We start from the raw sequence: 22,868 nt of genomic DNA on the forward strand, positions 1-22,868 counted from the left end.
TTTTTATGCTTCTAAACCTGTAGTTTTACCTATCGTTTTTGTTGTTGATTTTCATGCTTTTAACCTGTAGTTTTACCGATCGTTTGTGTTGATTTTCATGCTGTTTAACCTGTGGTTTTACCGATCGTTTTTGTTGTTGATTTTCATGCTACTTAACATGTAGTTTTAACGATCGTTTTCGTTGTTGATTTTTATGCTGCCTGACATGTAGTTTTACCGATCGTTTTTGTTGTTGATTTTTATGCTGCTTAACATGTAGTTTTACCGATCGTTTTCGTTGTTGATTTTTATGCTGCTTAACCTGTAGTTTTACCGATCGTTTTCGTTGTTGATTTTTATGCTGCTTAACCTGTAGTTTTACCGATCGTTTTCGTTGTGTATTTTCATGCTGCTTAACCTGTAGTTTTACCGATCGTTTTCGTTGTGTATTTTCATGCTGCTTAACCTGCAGTTTTACCGATCGTTTTTGTTGTTGATTTTCATGCTGCTTAACCTGCAGTTTTACCGATCGTTTTTGTTGTTGCTTTTCATGCTGCTTAACATGTAGTTTTACCGATCGTTTTCGTTGTTGATTTTAATGCTGCTTGACCTGTAGCTTTACCAATCGCTCGTTGTTGAATATTATGCTGTTTTACCAGTATTTTTTCCAATCGTTCTTTTTGTTGATTTTCATGCTGTTTAATAAGTAGTTTTACCAATCGTTTTTTTTTTTATTTTTATCCTATTTTACCTGTAGTTTTACCAATTGTTTAAAAATAAAAATTGTGTAAAAATAAATAATGTACAATTTAAAAAATTACCGTATTAGGGTTTACAAGGTGTTATTCTTTAGAACAACTGCGGAGAGGGTGGAAACAGTAATTTGTTTTCCATTAGTTTTCACTAAAAAAAAAAACTTGGTTTAACTTTCCTCTTTCATTTGTAATCCTTGGAAAACAATATTTTTCTTTCAAAACAGTTCTTTTTTTTAAGAGAAAAAATGTTCGCAACCAAACCTGATCTGAAATATTTACTGCTTATGGCAGACAAATAGAGGGGAAAAAGAAAAAAGAAAATTTATTTTTTTATGAGTGACGAATTTGCAGAAGGTTTAACAATAAACGAAAAAAAAAAAAAAATTCTTAGATAAAATCCACGTTCGCAAGTGTTACCGCGCGTTTCGTGAGCAGGTTTTTCTCATTCTTGTTCTTCAGTCTAATAATTCTGGTTGAAGGTTTGCTAGTCATAAAATAAGCAAACGCTTATTAGTGGGGGATGCCCTTTTCTCTACCCTGCAACCTATCTCCCACAGAAGAGACGTTGCGAGCCTATCCTTGTATTATCGTTATTCCCATGGCAGGTGCTCGTCTGAACTCCAATCTCTGGTCTCCCCTCGCCAATATTTCACGAAAAACACCCGTCTAGCTGAATCCACTGTGAAAAATTTCCCCCGCTCTTTATCTGTGCCTAAATCAAAACGTGGATTCCATGAACAAAGATTCTTTCTTAGAACTGCACGCCTGTGGAACTCTGTTCCGTCTGCCTGCTTCCCACCTGACTTCAACTTGGATGTCTTCAAGTCCATCGTTAACAAATTCCTAATGAACCACCCCCTTAAGTAAACACTTCAGCAAATTTCCACACTAACGTACTGTACTTGCAATAACCCTTATCCCTGAGTGGCTTCCGAACCTTGATAAGTGGTGACCACCGTGTAAAAAAAAACGCCCACGTGTTTGTGCCTTGTGTGGCTGTACGTAAAAATGACAGCAATAACGAACTTACCTTCAGGTGGGATCTGAAATAAAAACGCTATAAAGATTGACTGAGCTTTTATATCAAATCCGAGTCAGATGTTTATAGGTCATGCGATTGGGAGAAAATGGATAAAAACGGTGTGAGAAGTGGAAGAGGGAGGGAGGAAATAAAGTCAACAGACATTTTGTTTAGCCATTACCAGTAACTGTTAGAAGAAAGAATTGTATTTAGTTTTGGAAACGAAAAAATCAGCAAATTAGTTCAACAGAAGAGTTACAAGGATAACAGAACACAGGAATAAAGTAGACAAATTCATTAACAAGAACATACAAAAGTGTGACTTGTTCGTCTAGCCAACGAACTAGCTTTTTTAGTTCTCCTGATATAGACCTTGCATTAAGGCGTTGTCTTCCAGTGTTTATTGTATATGGACTAGTGTATTCGTATGTAAGACAGATAATCCCGCTACAAGAAAAATCCTTCCATCCAAATGAGATCTTAATTTTTAGTTGATTAGCTATCAACACATTAAATAAAAAAGAATTATTTTAAAATTCCCAACAAAAAGGTTATAATTGCGAAATGGCGAAAATAAAAAGCAAAAGCAAAAGGAAACAACGTTAACAATATCATGAGAATACAGTACTAATGAAGTAACAATATCATGAGAATACAGTACTAATGAAGTAACAATATCATGAGAATACAGTACTAATGAAGTAACAATATCATGAGAATACAGTACTAATGAAGTAACAATATCATGAGAATACAGTACTAATGAAGTAACAATATCATGAGAATACAGTACTAATGAAGTAACAATATCATGAGAATACAGTACTAATGAAGTAACAATATCATGAGAATACAGTACTAATGAAGTAACAATATCATGAGAATACAGTACTAATGAAGTAACAATATCATGAGAATACAGTACTAATGAAGTAACAATATCATGAGAATACAGTACTAATGAAGTAACAATATCATGAGAATACTGAAGGAACAGAAAAATGTCTACAAATAAAATAGAAAATTAAGCATACATAAACTCATATTTTCGAGTCATTTAAACAGTTAGCAAAATATTTTTCGTGCGTTTAATTTTTGGTGGTAGTGATTTACTTTTTTAATCAATTACGCATAGTTTTATGGTTTTGCTAATCGGACTTAGGGTTTGTGTATAAAATAGTGAATATACTTAAAAAATTAGATTGTCCCGAAAATAATAATCATTTCAACTTTGATATATAGGAAACTTATTTCCTACTCAAAATTCTAAAATATTATTTTCTTCCCGGAGGTTTTTGATGTGTTCACACGTAATCACTTAAAAAAGTGAAATTTCATTTTAGCGTAGTGATATAGCTGAGGGTATGAATCTACACATTTTCTATTATTATTATTATTATTATTATTATTATTATTATTATTATTATTATTATTATTATTATTGGCTCACATGGAGCTTTCACACAAGTAAACAAACGATCTGATTGAAGACCTATGGTGTTCTCTGGAAGCTGAGTGACAACAAGTCTCCCCAGACGCCCAGCTCTCTCCACCTCCGATAGCATTTGCAAATAAATTTGCGTCATCGCAACAGCCGCATACCATTGATTTCTCGCTGGTAGTGGCCATTGGTTTATACTGGAATTTGAGTGGCACTAAGCCTCCCCAAGATCCCAGTTCTCTTCGGGCTTGTCCAGCGGAGGTCTGGCCAGCGCTCTTTCCTCGGTCTTTCCGTCCTCCTTGAGCCTTCTCGGCTCTTTGGTATCACTTTTCTATTGGAGAGGGAACGGTGATGAAACAATGGGAAGATACATGATCGGGGTGTAGAACTTGTAGATATGCAGCTTCGGTGTTCTTCATTCCCTGTAACGCTTCTTTGTTATATTGTCTTCTTGTGTTATTCCCCACATTCTAGGAGTTTTCTTAACATTTCAGCCGTTTTCATTATCGTTAGGCGTTGTACTTTTGTAGTTATTCCCCTGATTCCAATTTCTGCCATTCTTTTTTCGAAGTTTTTCTGAATTGTTCCTAGTGCTCCTACTATTATCGGTACTATTTTGATTTTCTTCATCATCCAAATCCCTTTTAACTCTCTGGCTTGCTCTGTGTATTTGCTTCATTTCTCCTTTTCTTTCATATTCACCCTGTGGTCAGCTGAGACAGCAAAATCTACGATTTGACAGGATTTTTCTTTATTTTTAATTATTACAACATCTGGTCTTCTTGCTTGGATGAGTTTGTCCGTCTGTATGTCCATGTCCCATAGGATTTTGGAGTTCTCGTTTTCGAGTGCTGTTGCGGGTTTATGCTTGTACCATTTGCTGTATGCTCAAAATGCAGTCGTTTGCACAATTCCCAGTGCACCGCCCTCCCCACTTGGTCATGCCTATTTTGTATTCCTTTTGGGCCAGTTTGCTGCCTTCACTTACTATATGGTTTATCGTTTCGTCTCTTTGTCTACATAGTCTGCATTTGCTGTTTTCTTGTGTTTTATCCATCCTTGCTTTGATATGGTTGGTTCTTATCGAATTATCTTGTGCTGCAGTTATTAGAGATTCAGTTTCTCGGTTTATATGTCCTTTTCGCATCCATATCCAGGTGTTTTCGTTATTCTCATCTTTTGTCATTCTTATGAATCTTCCGTGGAGTTGCTTCTCTTCCATTTCTCTTTTCTCGTTTTATCGTTTGTCTCTCTGTTTTCTGTTTTGCTTTTTCAGTGTCTCTCGCTGCCATATTATTGTTATTATTATTATTTCTTTAATTTTTTATTTTTTATTTCACTTTTTTTACAGTAAAACAAACTAAACTAATAGCCGAACGATTTTCTTATCATTAGGATAAAAACATGCACATTCTTTAATAAAATAATTAACAAATCCTCCCTCCTCCTCATGTTAATTTTTTTTTTCTGAATAATAACATTATTATTTAGAAACTTGTTTCCAACGTAAGAGATTTGTAAAGTATTCTGTTCATACACCGTTTTCTTATTTTGCATACAAATCATCAACTATTTTCAATTGTTTATGAAAAAATTCAAATACCATTTTATACAGTAAGGACAAACTAATACAACGCGATATGGTTAAAAATAATCGAAATAAATCTTTATAGGTATAGATAGATAGATAGATAGATAGATAGATACCCCTCACACGCCGCGCACACATACACACACATACACACACATGTATGTGGATGACTATATATATATATATATATATATATATATATATATATATATATATATATATATATATATATATATATGTATAAACATACATGCGAATGTGCATACACATACACTGCTGATCAAAAATTTAAGACCACTTAAAAATCTTTAAAAATAAATTTTTTTTAGGATAAATTCTAAGTTCTTACGACTTAAGGTTACTAATATTACAATCTAAAAGGTTATGGAAACAAAAAGGTACATTCCAAAAATTTTATTTAAAAATTTACATTTTTGTCTCTGGTCTTATAATTTTGATCATGTGTAAAAAGCCTAATTTAATAAAAATGTGAATTTTAAAAATAAATCTTTGGAATGTAGCTTTTTGTTTCCATAACCTTTTAGATTATAGTATTGGTAACCTTGTCAGAAGAGTTTAAAATCTATCCTAAACAAAAAAAGTTAGTTTTTTTTTAAAAGATTTTTAAGTGGTCTTAAATTTTTGATCAGCAGTGTATACACAATCATATGTACATACTGTACTCCTTAAGTAAGCAATACTTACAGGTACCACAGAAAATAGAATTCCACTCAACTCCTTTTCCACAATCGAAGCAAGTAAACTTTCCTCTTTCTGGGGGCTTTTCAACATTGCACCACTGTTGTTTCGTAATATTCACTTCCAAACCTTTATTTCCCATAGTTTTAATTAAACAAACCAAATAAGCTGTCTATTATTCCATAGGCAAGTACTACATCATCGGCATGCAACATTTCTGCACAACCCATTTGGAATCTCTGGACATTGATTCTAAGATAAAAATGAAAAGTAACGGATTCAATACAGAACTTTCATGTACTATGACATTAACATTAAAGCTGTCATTAAATGTTTTTTCAATTATAACATAATTTTGAGCATTTCTATACAAAGATTGAGTAAACTTCACCAACCACTGTGGTCTGGCCCAGTTTACACAAAACCAACCAAACAATCTCTGTTGGCACTTTGTCAAAAGCTTTCTCCAGAATCACAAAGGCAGGATTCTTCTACTTCTTACTAAACTTACTTCTCTTACATTTGTCTCGGGATAAATATGACATCAGTGGTATAGCTTTATATAAATTCGAATGCTCATCTCTCCAATGTTATCCTATTTATTTTTGATAACTGTTTAGCTATCATGAATACTTCATTCTTTTGGTCATCCCTTCAGTAGAGGAAATTATAACACAGAGTAATTTCTTTGTTTACATATTTTCCGTGCTACTGACAGAGCTCTATTTTTATAGAGTAACGCTTTGCACAACACAAAGTAAAAACTATTAATTCTTTTTTATACAAATAATCATCATCATCATCATCATCATCATCGCATTTTTCTCCATCTCGAGATCCTTTATTGGACGGTGTCTAAGACATCTCTCAGGTTCAAATTGAAGTATGTATTTATGACAATCTGTGAGGATATGTATGATAGTTAACACGTTGGTGCCGCCGAGACACTGAACGGCCTGTACATAGCTCTACTTGTGCAGGTTTTCCCGTGTTGCCGTAACCTTCGTTCGGGCCCGGTTGTGTTATTTACTCCTTCCAGGGAAGTTCATAGGTCTTCTTTTGGTGCCAAAAAGAGTTTTATTGCTGTCATCTTCGATAGACTCATTCCACCATCGCAGGCAGAAGAATGCCGGTGTTGTTCGGCCGAGATATGTTACTGTAGTAAGAGCTTTGCAATATCTTTTTTTTTAATATTAAATCTGCAGTGATCAACATTATATTAAATCTGAATTAATCAACATTATATTAAATCTGTATTAATCAACTTTATATTAAATCTATATCAATCAACATTATATTAAATCTGTATGCATCAACATTATATTAAATCTGCATTAATCAACATTATATTAAATCTGTATTAATCAACATTATATTAAATCTGTATTAATCAACATTATATTAAATCTGTATTAATCAACATTATATTAAATCTGTATTAATCAACATTATATTAAATCTGCATTAATCAAAATCATATTAAATCTGTATTAATCAAAATCATATTAAATCTGTATTAATCAACATTATATTAAATCTGCATTAATCAACATTATATTAAATCTGTATTAGTCAAAATCATATTAAATCTGAATTAATCAACATTATATTAAATCTGTATTAATCAACATTATATTAAATCTGTATTAATCAACATTATATTAAATCTGTATTAATCAAAATCATATTAAATCTGTATTAATCAACATTATATTAAATCTGTATTAATCAACATTATATTAAATCTGTATTAATCAACATTATATTAAATCTGTATTAATCAACATTATATTAAATCTGTATTAATCAACATTATATTAAATCTGTATTAATCAAAATCATATTAAATCTGTATTAATCAAAATCATATTAAATCTGTATTAATCAACATTATATTAAATCTGTATTAATCAACATTATATTAAATCTGTATTAATCAACATTATATTAAATCTGTATTAATCAAAATCATATTAAATCTGTATTAATCAACATTATATTAAATCTGTATTAATCAACATTATATTAAATCTGTATTAATCAACATTATATTAAATCTGCATTAATCAACATTATATTAAATCTGCATTAATCAACATTATATTAAATCTGTATTAATCAACATTATATTAAATCTGTATTAATCAACATTATATTAAATCTGTATTAATCAACATTATATTAAATCTGTATTAATCAAAATCATATTAAATCTGTATTAATCAACATTATATTAAATCTGTATTAATCAACATTATATTAAATCTGTATTAATCAACATTATATTAAATCTGTATTAATCAACATTATATTAAATCTGTATTAATCAACATTATATTAAATCTGTATTAATCAACATTATATTAAATCTGTATTAATCAACATTATATTAAATCTGCATTAATCAACATTATATTAAATTTGTATTAATCAACATTATATTAAATCTATATTAATCAACTTTATATTAAATCTATATCAATCAACATTATATTAAATCTGTATTAATCAAAATCATATTAAATCTGTATTAATCAACATTATATTAAATCTGCAGTGATCAACATTATATTAAATCTGAATTAATCAACATTATATTAAATCTGTATTAATCAACTTTATATTAAATCTATATCAATCAACATTATATTAAATCTGTATTAATCAACATTATATTAAATCTGTATTAATCAACATTATATTAAATCTGTATTAATCAACATTATATTAAATCTGTATTAATCAACATTATATTAAATCTGTATTAATCAACATTATATTAAATCTGTATTAATCAACATTATATTAAATCTGTATTAATCAACATTATATTAAATCTGTATTAATCAACATTATATTAAATCTGTATTAATCAACATTATATTAAATCTGTATTAATCAACATTATATTAAATCTGTATTAATCAACATTATATTAAATCTGTATTAATCAACATTATATTAAATCTGTATTAATCAACATTATATTAAATCTGTATTAATCAACATTATATTAAATCTGTATTAATCAACATTATATTAAATCTGTATTAATCAACATTATATTAAATCTGTATTAATCAACATTATATTAAATCTGTATTAATCAACATTATATTAAATCTGTATTAATCAACATTATATTAAATCTGTATTAATCAAAATCATATTAAATCTGTATTAATCAACATTATATTAAATCTGTATTAATCAACATTATATTAAATCTGTATTAATCAACATTATATTAAATCTGCATTAATCAACATTATATTAAATTTGTATTAATCAACATTATATTAAATCTGTATTAATTAACATTATATTAAATCTGTATTAATCAACATTATATTAAATCTGAATTAATCAACATTATATTAAATCTGTATTAATCAACATTATATTAAATCTGTATTAATCAACATTATATTAAATCTGCATTAATCAAAATCATATTTAATCTGCATTAATCAACATTATATTAAATCGGTATTAATCAATAAAGTATTAATCAACTTTATATTAAATCTGTATTTTATTTTTCAAGGGTGTCACCACTTATCAAGGCCCAGAGGCCACTCGAGGATAAGGGTTAATAGGTATACATTAGTCATTGTGATTTTAGCATAGTAAACAGTGGGATTTTTGAAAATTGGATTACTTAGGGGGACGATTCAATTAGAACTTGTTCACATTGGACTTTTTCTTTTTTTTTTTTTTTCATAGGTATCAACTACTTATCAAGGCCAAGAGGCCACTCAAGGATAAGGGTTAAAGAGTGTACAGTAGAAATTGGACAATATAATAATCATTAGTAATGAAAATGTGTTAAATTTGATAACTTATATGGAACGGCTCATCAAGAACTTATTTACGTTAGACTTGAAGACAACCATATTGTAGTCAGCCGGAAAGCAGGAAAACGGAAGACAATTCCACAGGCGTGCAGTTCTAATAAAAAAGCTTTGTTCATGGAATCTACGTTTAGGTTTAGGCACAGATAAAGAGTGGGGGGAATTATTGATAGTGTTTACAGCTAGACGAGTGTTTCTTGTGAAAGTTTGGCGAGGGGGGACCATAGATTGAAGCTCAGGCGAACACTTTCCATGAAAATAACGATACATCAGAGACAAACTCGCAACATCTCTTCTGTGAGATAGAGGTTGCAAAGAAGAGAAAAGGACATCTCCTACGAGGCTACGAAGTCTATTTTGAACTCTATCAAGGCAGGCCAAATCCTTTCTAGCAGCTCCTGCCCAGATGTGGCAACAGTATTCCATCCTTGGACGTACCTGGCTCTTATATAGATAGAGAATTGCATCAGCAGTGAGATATCTACTGGATCGATAGAAAGATCCCACCATTTTTCCAGCGGCCTTGGCAACAGATTTGATGTACGTGTTCCATTTAAGATCAGGAGTAATGGTCAAGCCCAGAAGCTTGTCAAAACTTGAGGCCTCCTGAAGACGAGAGCCATTCATTTCAATTGATGCCAGATGTGGATCAGAATGTTGATGATGTAAAGAGAGAAGCTTGGTTTTAGATGCATTAAAAGTAACCAGCCATTCTTTACCCCATTGTACTACGCGCTCAAGATCAGAGGAGAGAGAATTGGAGAGAACTTGGTCGTTTACTGTCTTAGATGTGCTACCATAAATGGTAGTGTCGTCAGCGTAAATGTCTACAAATGATGTAAGGATGTGATTTGGAAGATCATTAATGTAGATCAGGAAAAGAGTTGGGCCCAGGATAGACCCCCCGAGGGACACCGGCATTAATACTGTGGGCTTCTGATTTTTGCCCCTCAACTACTACTCTTATGAACCTATCAGAAAGAAATGATTTAATAATTGAGAAGACTTTTCCACCTATACCATAGCTAGAGATCTTATGAAGTAAACCTTTATGCCATACCCTATCAAAGGCCTTAGATATGTCAAGAGCAATTGCCCTAGAAAGGTTGCCTCCGTCGAGAGATTTGCTAATCCTATGAGATATAACTGTAAGGACATCTGCTGTAGATCTAGCAGAACGGAAACCATATTGAGTGTCACTAAGAATGTTATTTTTGTTGAGATGGTTGATTACTTCTGTATTTAACACAGATTCCAGCAACTTACTCATGACGCACAGGAGACTTATTGGCCTGTACTGAGAGGGGGATGAGCGATCACCAGACTTCTTAAATACAGGGCATACAGATGAAATTTTCCAGGGAGATGGGAAACTATTCTCCTTAAGACAACGTTTAAATAGTTTTGTAAGTATGGGCGCTAGTTCAGGTTGAAGTTTTTTGAGTACTATAATTGGAATACCGTCCGGGCCAGTTGCTTTACTGGAATCAAGGTTTTTGATTAGCTTGGCAACATCACGTACAGATATACGTATATCACATAGTGTGTTTTCAGATACAGGAGGAAATATTGGGGGTTGGCGGCCTTGATCGCAAAAGGTAGAATTAGCTGCAAAGTTCTTGACAAAGAGTTTGGCTTTGTCTGATGCTGACGAGATTACCTCAGGTCCATTGATGATAGTTGGAATGGAGCGCACACTTCTGTTCAGAATTCTGTTTGCTATTTGCCAAAACTGGTGGGAACCAAGCCGCTGCTCAGCTACTTTGGACTTAACAGATTGAGCATACAACCATCTTGCGCTCTTTATTACTTTCTTACAATAGTTGCTGGCAGTCCTGAAAGCGGCTTTAGTTTCCATACATCTATTACGTTGGAAACAGTGGAAAAAGTGATTTCTGTGCGCAATGGCAGCAGCACATTCTGGAGAGAACCATGGCTGGCTGTTAGGTTTTTGCTGAAACTTTTTAGAGGGTATGAAACGATCAATACCTACAATTAACCATTCCGTCAGGTCTAATACTATAGAGGACACATCCTTTTTAAATATGAAATGCAGAGGTAGATCAGTTATAAATGTACGGAAGCTATCCCAGTCAGCCTTAGTGTATCGATATACTGTACGATGGAGAGGTACGTCTGGGGACTTATTACATTTCATTTTTATCTTAATTGATACAACAGAGTGGTCGGAAGATCCAAGAGGCGACAGAACAGAAACTGAACATAGTTCAGGGCAAGTTGTGAGAAAAAGGTCTAGTAGGCTCGCATACTGGCCGTCATTGTCGGGCACACGGGTGGGTTCCTGAACAATCTGAGTGAGGTCATAGGCAATGGAGAAATCATGACAGAACCTCCCCTCATCATCGGTCTTGTTTGAGGGGGTCAACCATTCGACGTTGTGAACATTGAAATCTCCACATACGTGAATGTTAGCTGAAGGATAAGCAGATAGGACTTGGTCAATTTTCTCAGATATGCTTTTAAATATAGTAACTCCGCTGTTGTGGGAGCGATAGAGAGTAAATAAAAATGCCGTAGTGTGAGCTAAAGCAACCCGGAAGCACATATAGGGTAAGTTAGGATCTTCCCTGGAGATGTCCTTACCACATGGAAAGCTATCTTTAATATAGGCACATATTCCATGCCCATGGCGATCTTGGGGGTCAGATTTAGAGGTTAAGTTAGAGTATCCTTTAATTGCGAATCCTTCTAGGGAAATAGCCTGTCCAATGCCAGTTTCACTTAAAAATAAAAGGTCTGGTTTAGTCTCCTGTAATTGGGTTTCAACCTCTGGAAGGTTAGAACGTAGACCCCTGATGTTGGAGAAGGAGACATGGTAGTAGGGGTCTACGTTGGAAGTTGGAGAACCGGGTTTAATCGTGTATTTTTTCTTGAAACTTTTGAAATTTGTGGACTAGGTCGTCAGATTTACTTAGAGCAGGACAGAGAGGGGAAATTAAGAGAGAAAAAGAAACAAAGAATTTTTTTTTATTTGTAGCTAATGATAAGGTAAAGCCGTAACAATTACCCACTAGTATGGCATCGAGAGGCCCCACCAGAAGCTACTGCATGGTCCAGAATCCATTCACCAAATGGCAATACAGCAGCCCCAGTACTTTGCACCTGCTGATAGAACAGCCTCCTTAGTGGTTAATCCAAGGTTCGGGTCCCTGACTATCAGGCGGATAACGTCAGCCCAGACAAAACGTTTACCTCCAGCACCCTTACTAGTGACATGGCTACAATGATAGACATAGAAACAGAAAATTTTCGCCATCTCAGCCAACTGTTCGCACAAAATACTGCCAACCTAGAAAACAGCTTTTTCTTCTCCCTTTGTCAGAAAAATCACTCATTAAAAAATGAGGACTGAGGGACAAATAAGAAGAAGCGAGCGTAACAGGAGCTGCCGATAATGCATCCACAATGCGTTTTCTACTCTCCATTAAAAAAAAAACTATTAAGTATTATACTTAATAAAAGTCCAACAGACGTGTTTAAGGGAAAGTATGGTGATAGATTTCCCTCACACGAACTAAAAATGAGTACAATTCATAATCTATTTTTGCAATCAACTCGGTAGATAAATAAACATTTATGTACGAGAAAAAAAAAGCTAGCATTTAATAAAACAGAAATACACAAATTTAAATACTGAAATAAAATGGAGTTATTAATATTTTAAATCTAAAATAAAAAGCATGATTAAAATTGAAATCACTTATCTCAACAAAAACAATTCCGTCTCCAAATTGCAAACTGTAGTAAATAAAATTGAGTTAGTAGCGTTCAAAACATTTTTTTTCAATTAACCGTTAAAAGAAAGCGTAATTTTATTCTGAACTTAAGCTAGTCACGTTTTAAGAAGCTTACGATGTAAAAGAAAAGGCGGATGGGGGGGGGTTCTTCCGAAAGTAAGTTGGTGACATTATAAGTAATTTCGAGATAAATGGAAGCCGGTATTGGACGAGAAAAAAAAAAGCTAGCATTTAATAAAACAGAAATACACAAATTTAAATACTGAAATAAAATGGAGTTATTAATATTTTAAATCTAAAATAAAAAGTATGATTAAAATTGAAATCACTTATCTCAACAAAAACAATTCCGTCTCCAAATTGCAAACTGTAGTGAATAAAATTGAGTTAGTAGCGTTCAAAACATTTTTTTTTAATTAATCGTTAAAAGAAAGCGTGATTTTATTCTGAACTTAAGCTAGTCACGTTTTAAGAAGCTTACGATGTAAAAGAAAAGGCGGATGGGGGGGGGGTTCTTCCGAAAGTAAGTTGGTGACGTTATAAGTAATTTCGAGGTAAGATTGTATTAATCAACATTATATTAAATCTGTATTAATCAACATTATATTAAATCTGTATTAATCAACATTATATTAAATCTGTATTAATCAACATTATATTAAATCTGTATTAATCAACATTATATTAAATCTGTATTAATCCACATAATATTAAATCTGCATTAATCAACATTATATTAAATCTGTATTTATCAACATTATATTAAATCTGTATTAATCAACATTATATTAAATCTGTATTAATCAACATTATATTAAATCTGTATTAATCAACATTATATTAAATCTGTATTAATCAACATTCAGTACCATAAGTTTTTCCTTTATGTTTTATAACATACGAAATAAATTTTTCTATAAAAACTTAGTATTCAACAATTTTTAATCTCTTTTCCTGTTCAGTTGTTGTTCCATTGTCAAATACATATTTCTTCAATGTCCATATCTGTTTAGCTTACCTGAATACGTCATTGTTTTGGTCATTTTGTCATTGTGCACCTGAGAACCTGACTTTCTGAGTCTCCATCTTGTTTTTTTATGCTGATCTTCTTTCTTCTCTCAATATAAAAAAAACTCTTATTCATTAAACCTTTAATCCACTGACTTTTACGCTTCTGATTTTCTGTGATACAATTCTCAACTTCCTCATTCCACCATTAAAGCGCCCGATGCCTTGAAGAACTTCCATCCACTAACAAATCTCGTATGTTACTTCTAACACACCTTTTAATCTATCAAATTGTTTGGAATATTTCAAACATTTTTCAGGAGCATAGTATAAAATACAAGCTCCTGTTTTAAAATTCAAATATTTCAAATTTGGGTACTTGTGCATTTAACGAACCAGACGTAACTCATCATTTGCTCGGCTTTGTCCGACGCATGACGTCAACAGCCGGATATAACCGAGCGTTGCCGATTAAGCAGACGAGAATTTCGCTATCAATTGGAAGAGTGTCACAACTCAAGAAACGCTTATTTGAAGAGAGTTTTAAAAAGATAACTGACGAAATAATAATGAATATTACAAACCTTGCGGACCAGCTCCAGACCCCAGAGGCTGCACTAAACTTTTGCCAGCAACGGAAATTGTTGGCAGAAGAGAAAAGGTGTTTATTTACATTTGGGCCAGGATTGTGTACTTGCCAAGAGAACAAGCCTTTCCGGCGGTTACGGTTGAAGGTGTAGAAGTGTAACATGTCGTCGATGGACCTCCATTAGGATTGGGACCTTCTTCTCAAAATCCCGACTAACCATCGCGTGTATAATAAAAATAATATACTTATGGGCGTTCGAGATGGCATCTACAAAAATCTCCATCGCGAATATGGGTTACGTTCTCGCCACACAATCGTGGATTGGAAAATTTGCTGCGTGATATATGAAGGGACTATTTTCTTAGGAATCCTCGGCAGATTGGAGGCCCAGGCCATACGGTAGAAATCGACGAGTCCGTTTTTAACCGCCGGCAGACTTGTGACACCGGTCTGGGTCTTCGGTGGATACGACCCCGCTGAAAAGGAGGGTTTCTTGGTCACTGTACCAAATAGGAAGGCCGAAACCCTCCTTCCACTAATAAATAAAAAGGAGTTTGTATTACTGTACACAGATTCGAAAAAGTTGTCAAAAAAAACAAATATATAACAAATATTATCAAAGGCAAGATAAGTTACTTTTCTACAAATCCTTGTTTCTGCCGAAAAAAATGTACAAATAATCCTTGTTCCTGCCCCCCTTGTTACGTTAAAAATTGAAAAAAAAAGTTAACAAAAAAAACTTGTTTTATATGTATTTATTTTGAAAACAGAAAACAATTTCGAACAATAATAATTTTTAAAAAAACATAAATAAACGGTAGGTTTTTACTTTTTATTTATCTAATTTTTTTATGTTTCTACATTTTACAATTTCATTGTACAATTATTTTGTTGTAGCGTTGTTTTTATTTTATCGCCAACGCTCGGTTTTATCCGGCTGTTGACGTCATGCGCCGGATAAAGCCGAGCAAATGCTGAGTTACGTCTGGTTCGTTAAATGCACAAGTACCCAAATTTGTATTAAATTTTTCTAGTCATTAACCAACAACTAAGCAAGATCCCGTGAATTTCAACATTTTAAGATTCCTTAAGCTAAAAACCTAAATTTTAGACATTTTCTAGAATTAAAATCATGTATTGGATTTTGATCATAATTCAAATAAGGATTCTAGGCATAAATTTAAATATCATTATATTTGATTTTAATCTTCAATTGTGTTAAGTGTTTTTACTGTTTTAAATCCATGCATAGAAGTAGTACAAATCTATTTTGTTCTTGAAATTAACCCGTCTTAAGACTTATATATACGTGTGTGTGTGTGTGTGTGTGTGTGTGTGTGTGTGTGTGCATGTGTTTGCCATTGAACTGCAAGATTTAATTTAAATGTCAAGAAAATTCCTTTCACTAGTTCGATAGGATTTCTCAAGAGAGTGTCACTTACATTTTTTGATAACTCATTATCTCTAAATATTTTCTTTTCAGTTTATTGTAATTTTGCTGGATATGAAATTGGTCCATCTGGAAGCGAATGTATTCCATGCGTTAAAGGATATTACAAGAATGCCACAGCTGGAGTTAAGGAAAACTGTAGCAAATGTCCACAGGATTTTACGACTTCGGTAAATGAAGGAGCTACCAGTTTATTAAAATGTGATTTAAGTAAGTAATTTTTCCAATGGACATTCATCGTTCACCTCCTTCTAAATATTTTCAAAAATACTATTTATTAAACAGTAAATTTTATCTATTAAATATGTGTATATGTTTGTAAGTTCATATGTTCCTATCTCTTGCTAAAAGAACAAAAAAATACTAACCAAAGGCCTATAAAATTTATTGGAGGGGCGCTAACATCTCTGATGAACAATATCTGAAATTAAGAAAAAATGATTAAGGTAGAAATGCTATGGAATCTGCTGCAGTAATTCAAGTTTGATTGTGTCTTTATGGCCACCTTTATCGTCTGTGATAGATGTGATTAGATTACACTTTAATTCATTTAAATATATTAATTGCCAACGCTTTAACATGACTTATCTTTTAATGAGTGGATAAGATGATAGACTGATGACGTGGTTTTAAATGTTTTAAGTGTTTTTTACTGTTTTAAATCCATGCATTTGTTATCATCACTTTTATTTAGCCAAACGCGGGTACTTTTCACAATTTAAGTTTACCTTGAAAAAAAGATCTAAAATGTTTATTATCCTCCCATCCATCAGTTCTTTAGCACACCGTCGCTAATTTCATACACCTCTCCCTAAACGGTTATTAGCCCCCCCCCCCAACTAAATTGAATAAATAAAAACAAATGGCAATACTTTGGCCAATGTTGCACCCACTTTGAATACAGGTTTCTTATTGTTATAACCCTGTTTAAAAGATTACAACAAAAACAACACAGGAACAGATTGTAATATGGAACAAGCCCGAAAGAACTGCACTCATTATCGATGTCACAGTCCCAAATGATTTTTGCCTTAATAGAGCTGAACGGGAAAAGATAAAATATCAGGACCTAAAAAATGATCTAAAAACGACATGGTATCTGAAAGAAATAAACATTATACCGGTTGTGATAGGAGCAACAGGTTTAATAAAAAAGAACCTTCAGAAATACTTAGAAGCAATCCCTGGAAGACCAAGCTGTAACGAGATACAAATAGCAGCCATAAAGGGAACAGCATCTTTTGTTAAAAGAACCCTCGGATATAAATTTAAATCATAACAGAATCAAGTGTTAGCTCCAGGAGGGAGCACCTTGATATCTTAAAACTTACTGAAGTTAAATAAAAAAAAAGTGAACAGAGTAGCAAAATGTATTAACAACAACATACAAAAGTGAACAACTTCGGTAGGTTCACCGGATATCGATTCTACATTAATGCCTTGTCTTCCGGTATTTATTGTGTGAGGATCAGTTCATCGTTAGTAATGCAAGTAATTCTCTCGCAACCTACCTCTCCCAAGCTGATTAATCCGAAAGGTGTATCAGTAATACTTCCTCTTGCGTAGATGATAAGTGAGTTCGTAATTTACTTTTCCTGCGAGAATGTCGTGAAGAGATTGAGGAGAGACTCAATATCAACTGTTTCGTGTACAGTTTCAATAGTGAAATGTATTCCTGAGATCGGAATTGCTTTCTTTAATACCCAATTACCGTTCTCCATATTGTTGACTAATAGAACACTTGCTTTCTTTGAGTTTGGGCAGTTGAGCAAGATGAGTTGGAAGTTGTTTTTTTTAGAATACTTATAAAATGATTTATGCCGTGATTCTGGTGTGATCTGGAGGTGGCTCAATATTAACTGTGTCATGCACAGTTTCAATAGTGAAAGTTATTCTTAAGATCTAATGACCATTCTCCAGATTTTTTACTAATAAAACATTTTTCTGTTCTTTGAGTTTGCACAGTCGAGCAAGATGAAGTGGAAGTTTTTTGTTTCTTTTAAATACTTATAAAATGATTTAGCAAAATGCCGAACTCCTTTCTACCAATGATTTAAATTTTCTTTTGTTAATTCCTAAGGAATTCGATTTTTATAAATCAGCATAAAATTTCCTAATTTTCGGTAAATGTTTTTTATAGTTTTACATTGAACGTCCCCTAATTACCTTCTCTGAAATAAATGTAACTTTTTGATTTTCTTGAGAATTTGTCCTTTTTGAAATAACATTCTTAAGAGTATAATTTTCTCACATAACTTAAGCGTTTTCTCCAATTAAGTATTTTTAAAAGGTTTTATATGAGATTATTACTTTGCTCGGAGTTTTTTTCTTTAGCTTTGCAATTTTCTTGATTTGCTACGAGTCTGTTATATTTTGAAAGTGGATACCATTCGATTGCTGATTTTTCCCTGCTGCTTCTTAACACTGATTTAAAGAGAATTTAGACCAGCAGACTAAGACTGATTGGTAATTTTTATTCTGTTTGACCTTTTTGTTTTTTATAAAACTGATCCTATATTCCTGCAGAACGTAGATATTGAATTAATTAAATTCTTGACTCCAAACCGAGTGCATTCGTGGTATTCCCTATTACACAGACATTTTATGTTTTAGTTTTATTTTCCCAATAGTTTACAGTTTTCATTGAAATTAATTTGTGTGCCGTTGAAGACGTTTGATATCTTGTGTAATCTCAGCATTGTTTGTCTATTCAGTTTTTCCATGTATTTAAAGTTAATATGGAAAGGTCTGAACCTATGTCGAATTGCATTTTAATTTCTTTATCCAGAATTTTTACAGTCACATATTTGCGCAAACCTTTTTTCGTTGTTATCAGTTTCCATTAAACGCACTCGGTTTTATTTTTAATTTTATTCCTCTAATGAAAACTTTTGTGTCTTATTTTTTACATGCCAAACAGTTTTTAGACAGATATGGGAAGTCTTTAAACCTATGCATATTTCCACATCGATTACAAGGGGGTGGATTTTTTCTTTCTAAAGGTTCTTTCTTAGATGTGTGCAGATATGCGTGACTATTTTTCCTACGCTGTGTTTTATTTTTACGTGCTTTTTAGATTGTTTGACTACTTTTTTTATATGTGAGACGCCAAATTTGATAGCCTTCGAGTATTTTTTAATACTTTGTATCTTCTGACAAACTTCTGTTAATTTGTAAAGTTAAACTCGGTTCGTTTTCTTATTTTGTTAGAACACGTGTTCTGAGTTCAGCATATTGGCCTGATGTCAGACATTACACAAATATTAGATATTTAAAATTGTCAGCACTGAGATTTGATAGTTTTAATTCGTCGCACTATTTTTTAACAACGACCACATCAGTTGCAAAATCATCTGCGTCGTTTTTCACTAAATTTCAGCATTTTCATTGTTTATGGAATAAAGATACTTTCAGGCTAGAAAGTTCTGTTAGAAGTTTCACCATATTGGCAAAAGATAGCTCCAAAGTTTTACGTGGCAAAATAAAAGTCTCAACTGTCCCCAGTTTGCGTGATGGCAAACGAACGTTTTTCTGGTCGGATCACTACTGACAGTCTATACTAAAGAATTCCTCGTATTTTCTATAGTAAGCTGAAAATTACTTATCTTCTTCTGTTGCATAGCAGAAATTGTCAATCGCTTTCCATATTGTCTTGTGAAAATGCAGCATTATTATCAGTGGACATATTATCTTTTATGACTTTGGAAAATAATTCCTCCATGTGTTGTTGATGGACGGAAAATTGTACAGTTAATTTTCATGCTGTTTAATCTGTAGTTTTATTAGGTGTTCTTGTTGTTGCTCTTGTTGAATTTGTAATTTTACTAGTTGTTAAGTTTTTACATATTTTAGACGAGGATTGTTATCCATATTATTTGGATTCATCAAACTACTGTTCTTATTTTGAGTGTCATTTTCAAAACTTTTCGGTCGATGTAACCTTCGACCTTCTTCAGATGTATCTTGTCGAACTCGGGAATGTTTTTGCCAAAAGTGGATTCTGTGTTTTTATTTGAAGCTTGGATAATACAAAAATGGAAACATAATGAAAAACTCTAGCAAAAACTGGCAGGATAAGATTACTACGCCAATGCCGTGGTATCAAGCTAGTGCCACCAGGCTTAACGTTGAAACTACCAGTAAGCTACTTGAAACTACCAGTAAGCTCGAGAAAAACACAAAGGATTGCAAAACGAGTAGGGCATAAGTTCGTCCGAGACAGAATCTACAACAACAGGTGGAAGAAACATCAATTACAAACCGAAATTTCAAACGACCTCGTCCCCTTCCTGGAAAGTATATCCCAGACTGATGACAAAACCCGCATCCAAGAATATCTGGACATATTCTCTAAGAAAGAATTTAAGTTGAATCTCACCACATAAAGAAATTGGAAAATCTAAAAAGTAAGAACGTAAGACTCCATATCCAATATTTACCAATAAGAGCCATTGTCAACAAAAGTAAACGTCAGCTAACTCCCTCTGAGGAATCAGTGCTAAACAAAGGTGTCAACTTCGCCACAATCATCAAATACATTTTTAACTTTGATATGATAGCTCTAATAGAGGATACAACCTTGAATAAACCCAAGGCACAAGGAAATAAACTAAGGTGGAAAGTAAGACAAGCACTCCAGAAAGCCTCCAAAACAGAACCTATCAAAGGAAGAAGTATTGGCTATCAAGTCATTGCGCAGTGACAATGATATCATAATACTACCAGCACACAAGGGCAATGTTACAGTGTTAATGGATAGAGCAGAATATTCCAAGAAATTGACAGATTTAATAGAATCTGGTAGTTACTGTAAAGTGAAAAAGAATTCGAAATGGAAAGGAAACTGTTACAGATCTCCAGTAAGAACAAGAGCCTAATACCACCTGCAAAATACAGACAGCTAGTACAACATTACAGCAAGCTACGACACCTACAAATAATCAACAATACTCTCATTCAAACAAGATGGTGAGTATAGATGTAGTGAGTCTGTTCACGAAAGTACTTACTGATGAGACACCGACAATGGTACGGGACAAGCTGACTTCTGATGCCTTACTGAAGGAATGCAATTGACAATATAATGTTGACCTTTCTGTGTAGAAACTACATACATTATGATGGGATCTGATATATATCGAGAAGAAGACTTGGCAATGGGATCACCACTGTCCTCAGTACTGGTCAATGCATACATTAAATACTTTGAGAAAATGGCATTAGGATCAATATCACTAAAGCCAACACTGTGGTTGCGATATGTGAATGACACATTCATACTCTGATCCTAACAGAAAAATGTTCAAACATTACTTGACCACATGAACTCTATCCGTCCAACTGTATAGTTCACGATGGAAAAAGAAGATAACAACAGATTATCATTCCTAGATATGCTGGTTACCCGCACTGAATAGGGGTTTATGTCATCTGTATATTGAAAGTCAACATTCATTGGACAATACTTAATCTTCAACTTCCACAATCCATATAATGTAAAGAAAGGAATAGTCTGTTGCTTCCAACACCGAGCAAAAGCGATATATAGTAACAGTGATGGATATCAGGAAGAGATGAACAGTTTAAGAGTAACTCTCCACCAAAACAACTATCCAAAGAGCATGACATCAACTTCAATAAATTTGGATAAGACACCAAAGGACACCACTCAGAAACTCACCTCAGTTTGTATATTATATATGAAGCGATTGTCGGAATAACTTCAAAGAATGTGTAATTCATGTAACATCAGGACAGTATTCAGACGCGATTCAACTCTTCGGAAACAGTTTGTGAGAGTCAAGCCCCCTACAGAAAAAATCATGACTAAGAACTGTGTATATGAAATCCCATGTAAATGCGGAAAACTATACAAAGGTGAAACGTGTCGTCCACTAGAAGAACATCAAAAAGTTGTAATATGCGGAGGGATTGAAATGGCTTAACATATCTGGAGGGAAAAGGGAAACTATCTACCATGATGGGACGAAGTAAAAATTATAGATATAGAGAAACGGTGGAGAGTAGGACGACTTAAAGAAGCAGCACTTATGCTGGGAGACACTCAATTTCTAAATATAGAATTTAACACGATATTGGAACCGTTAATTATGAATTAAAATAATATATACAATCATAAGTAAATAAGAACATATATACAGTAGTATATATATATAGCAATATATAGTAATAATAATTTGCAATAAATAGTGATATTTAAAACTACCAATTAAAACAGGTTTAAGGTTCCTAAATTTGTACTAGAACTGTCTACAAGGACGCGTTACGCAGTGGTTAGAGCTGTTGGAAAATCAATTATAAAGTGATATTCTCCTGAAGATAGAAGGTTCAATTTTCAAGTTTCAGCAAAAACCTAACAGCCAGCCATGGTTCTCTCCAGAATGTGCTGCTGCCATTGCGCACAGAAATCACTTTTTCCACTGCTTCAAACGTAATAGATGTATGGAAACTAAAGCCGTTTTCAGGACTGCCAGCAACCATTGTAAGAAAGTAATAAGGAACGCAAGAGTGTTGTATGCTCAATCTGTTAAGTCCAAAGTAGCTGAGCAGCGGCTTGGTTCCCACCAGTTTTGGCAAATAGCAAACAGAATCCTGAACAGAAGCGTGTGCTCCATCCCAACTATTATCAATGGACCTGAGGTAATCTCGTCAGCATCAGACAAAGCCAAACTCTTTGTCAAGAACTTTGCAGCTAATTCTACC

General features: G+C 33.1%; 1 protein-coding gene across 2 annotated transcripts in view; it reads left to right on the forward strand.

Annotated features, from left to right (window-relative positions):
- LOC145266452 (uncharacterized) overlaps positions 1-22,868 on the forward strand; it is a 582,076-nt gene that overhangs the window by 492,684 nt on the left and 66,524 nt on the right. For both annotated transcript variants that reach the window (XM_080122128.1, XM_080122127.1), the window contains exon 37: positions 16,179-16,355. In XM_080122128.1, coding sequence (XP_079978254.1) covers positions 16,179-16,355 — 177 coding nt within the window. The remainder of the gene's footprint in view (positions 1-16,178; positions 16,356-22,868) is intronic.

This window comes from Euprymna scolopes, chromosome 41 (assembly GCF_053919585.1).
Source record: "Euprymna scolopes isolate OS-2025 chromosome 41, ASM5391958v1, whole genome shotgun sequence".
In the NCBI taxonomy this organism is placed as follows: Eukaryota; Metazoa; Mollusca; class Cephalopoda; order Sepiida; family Sepiolidae; genus Euprymna; species Euprymna scolopes.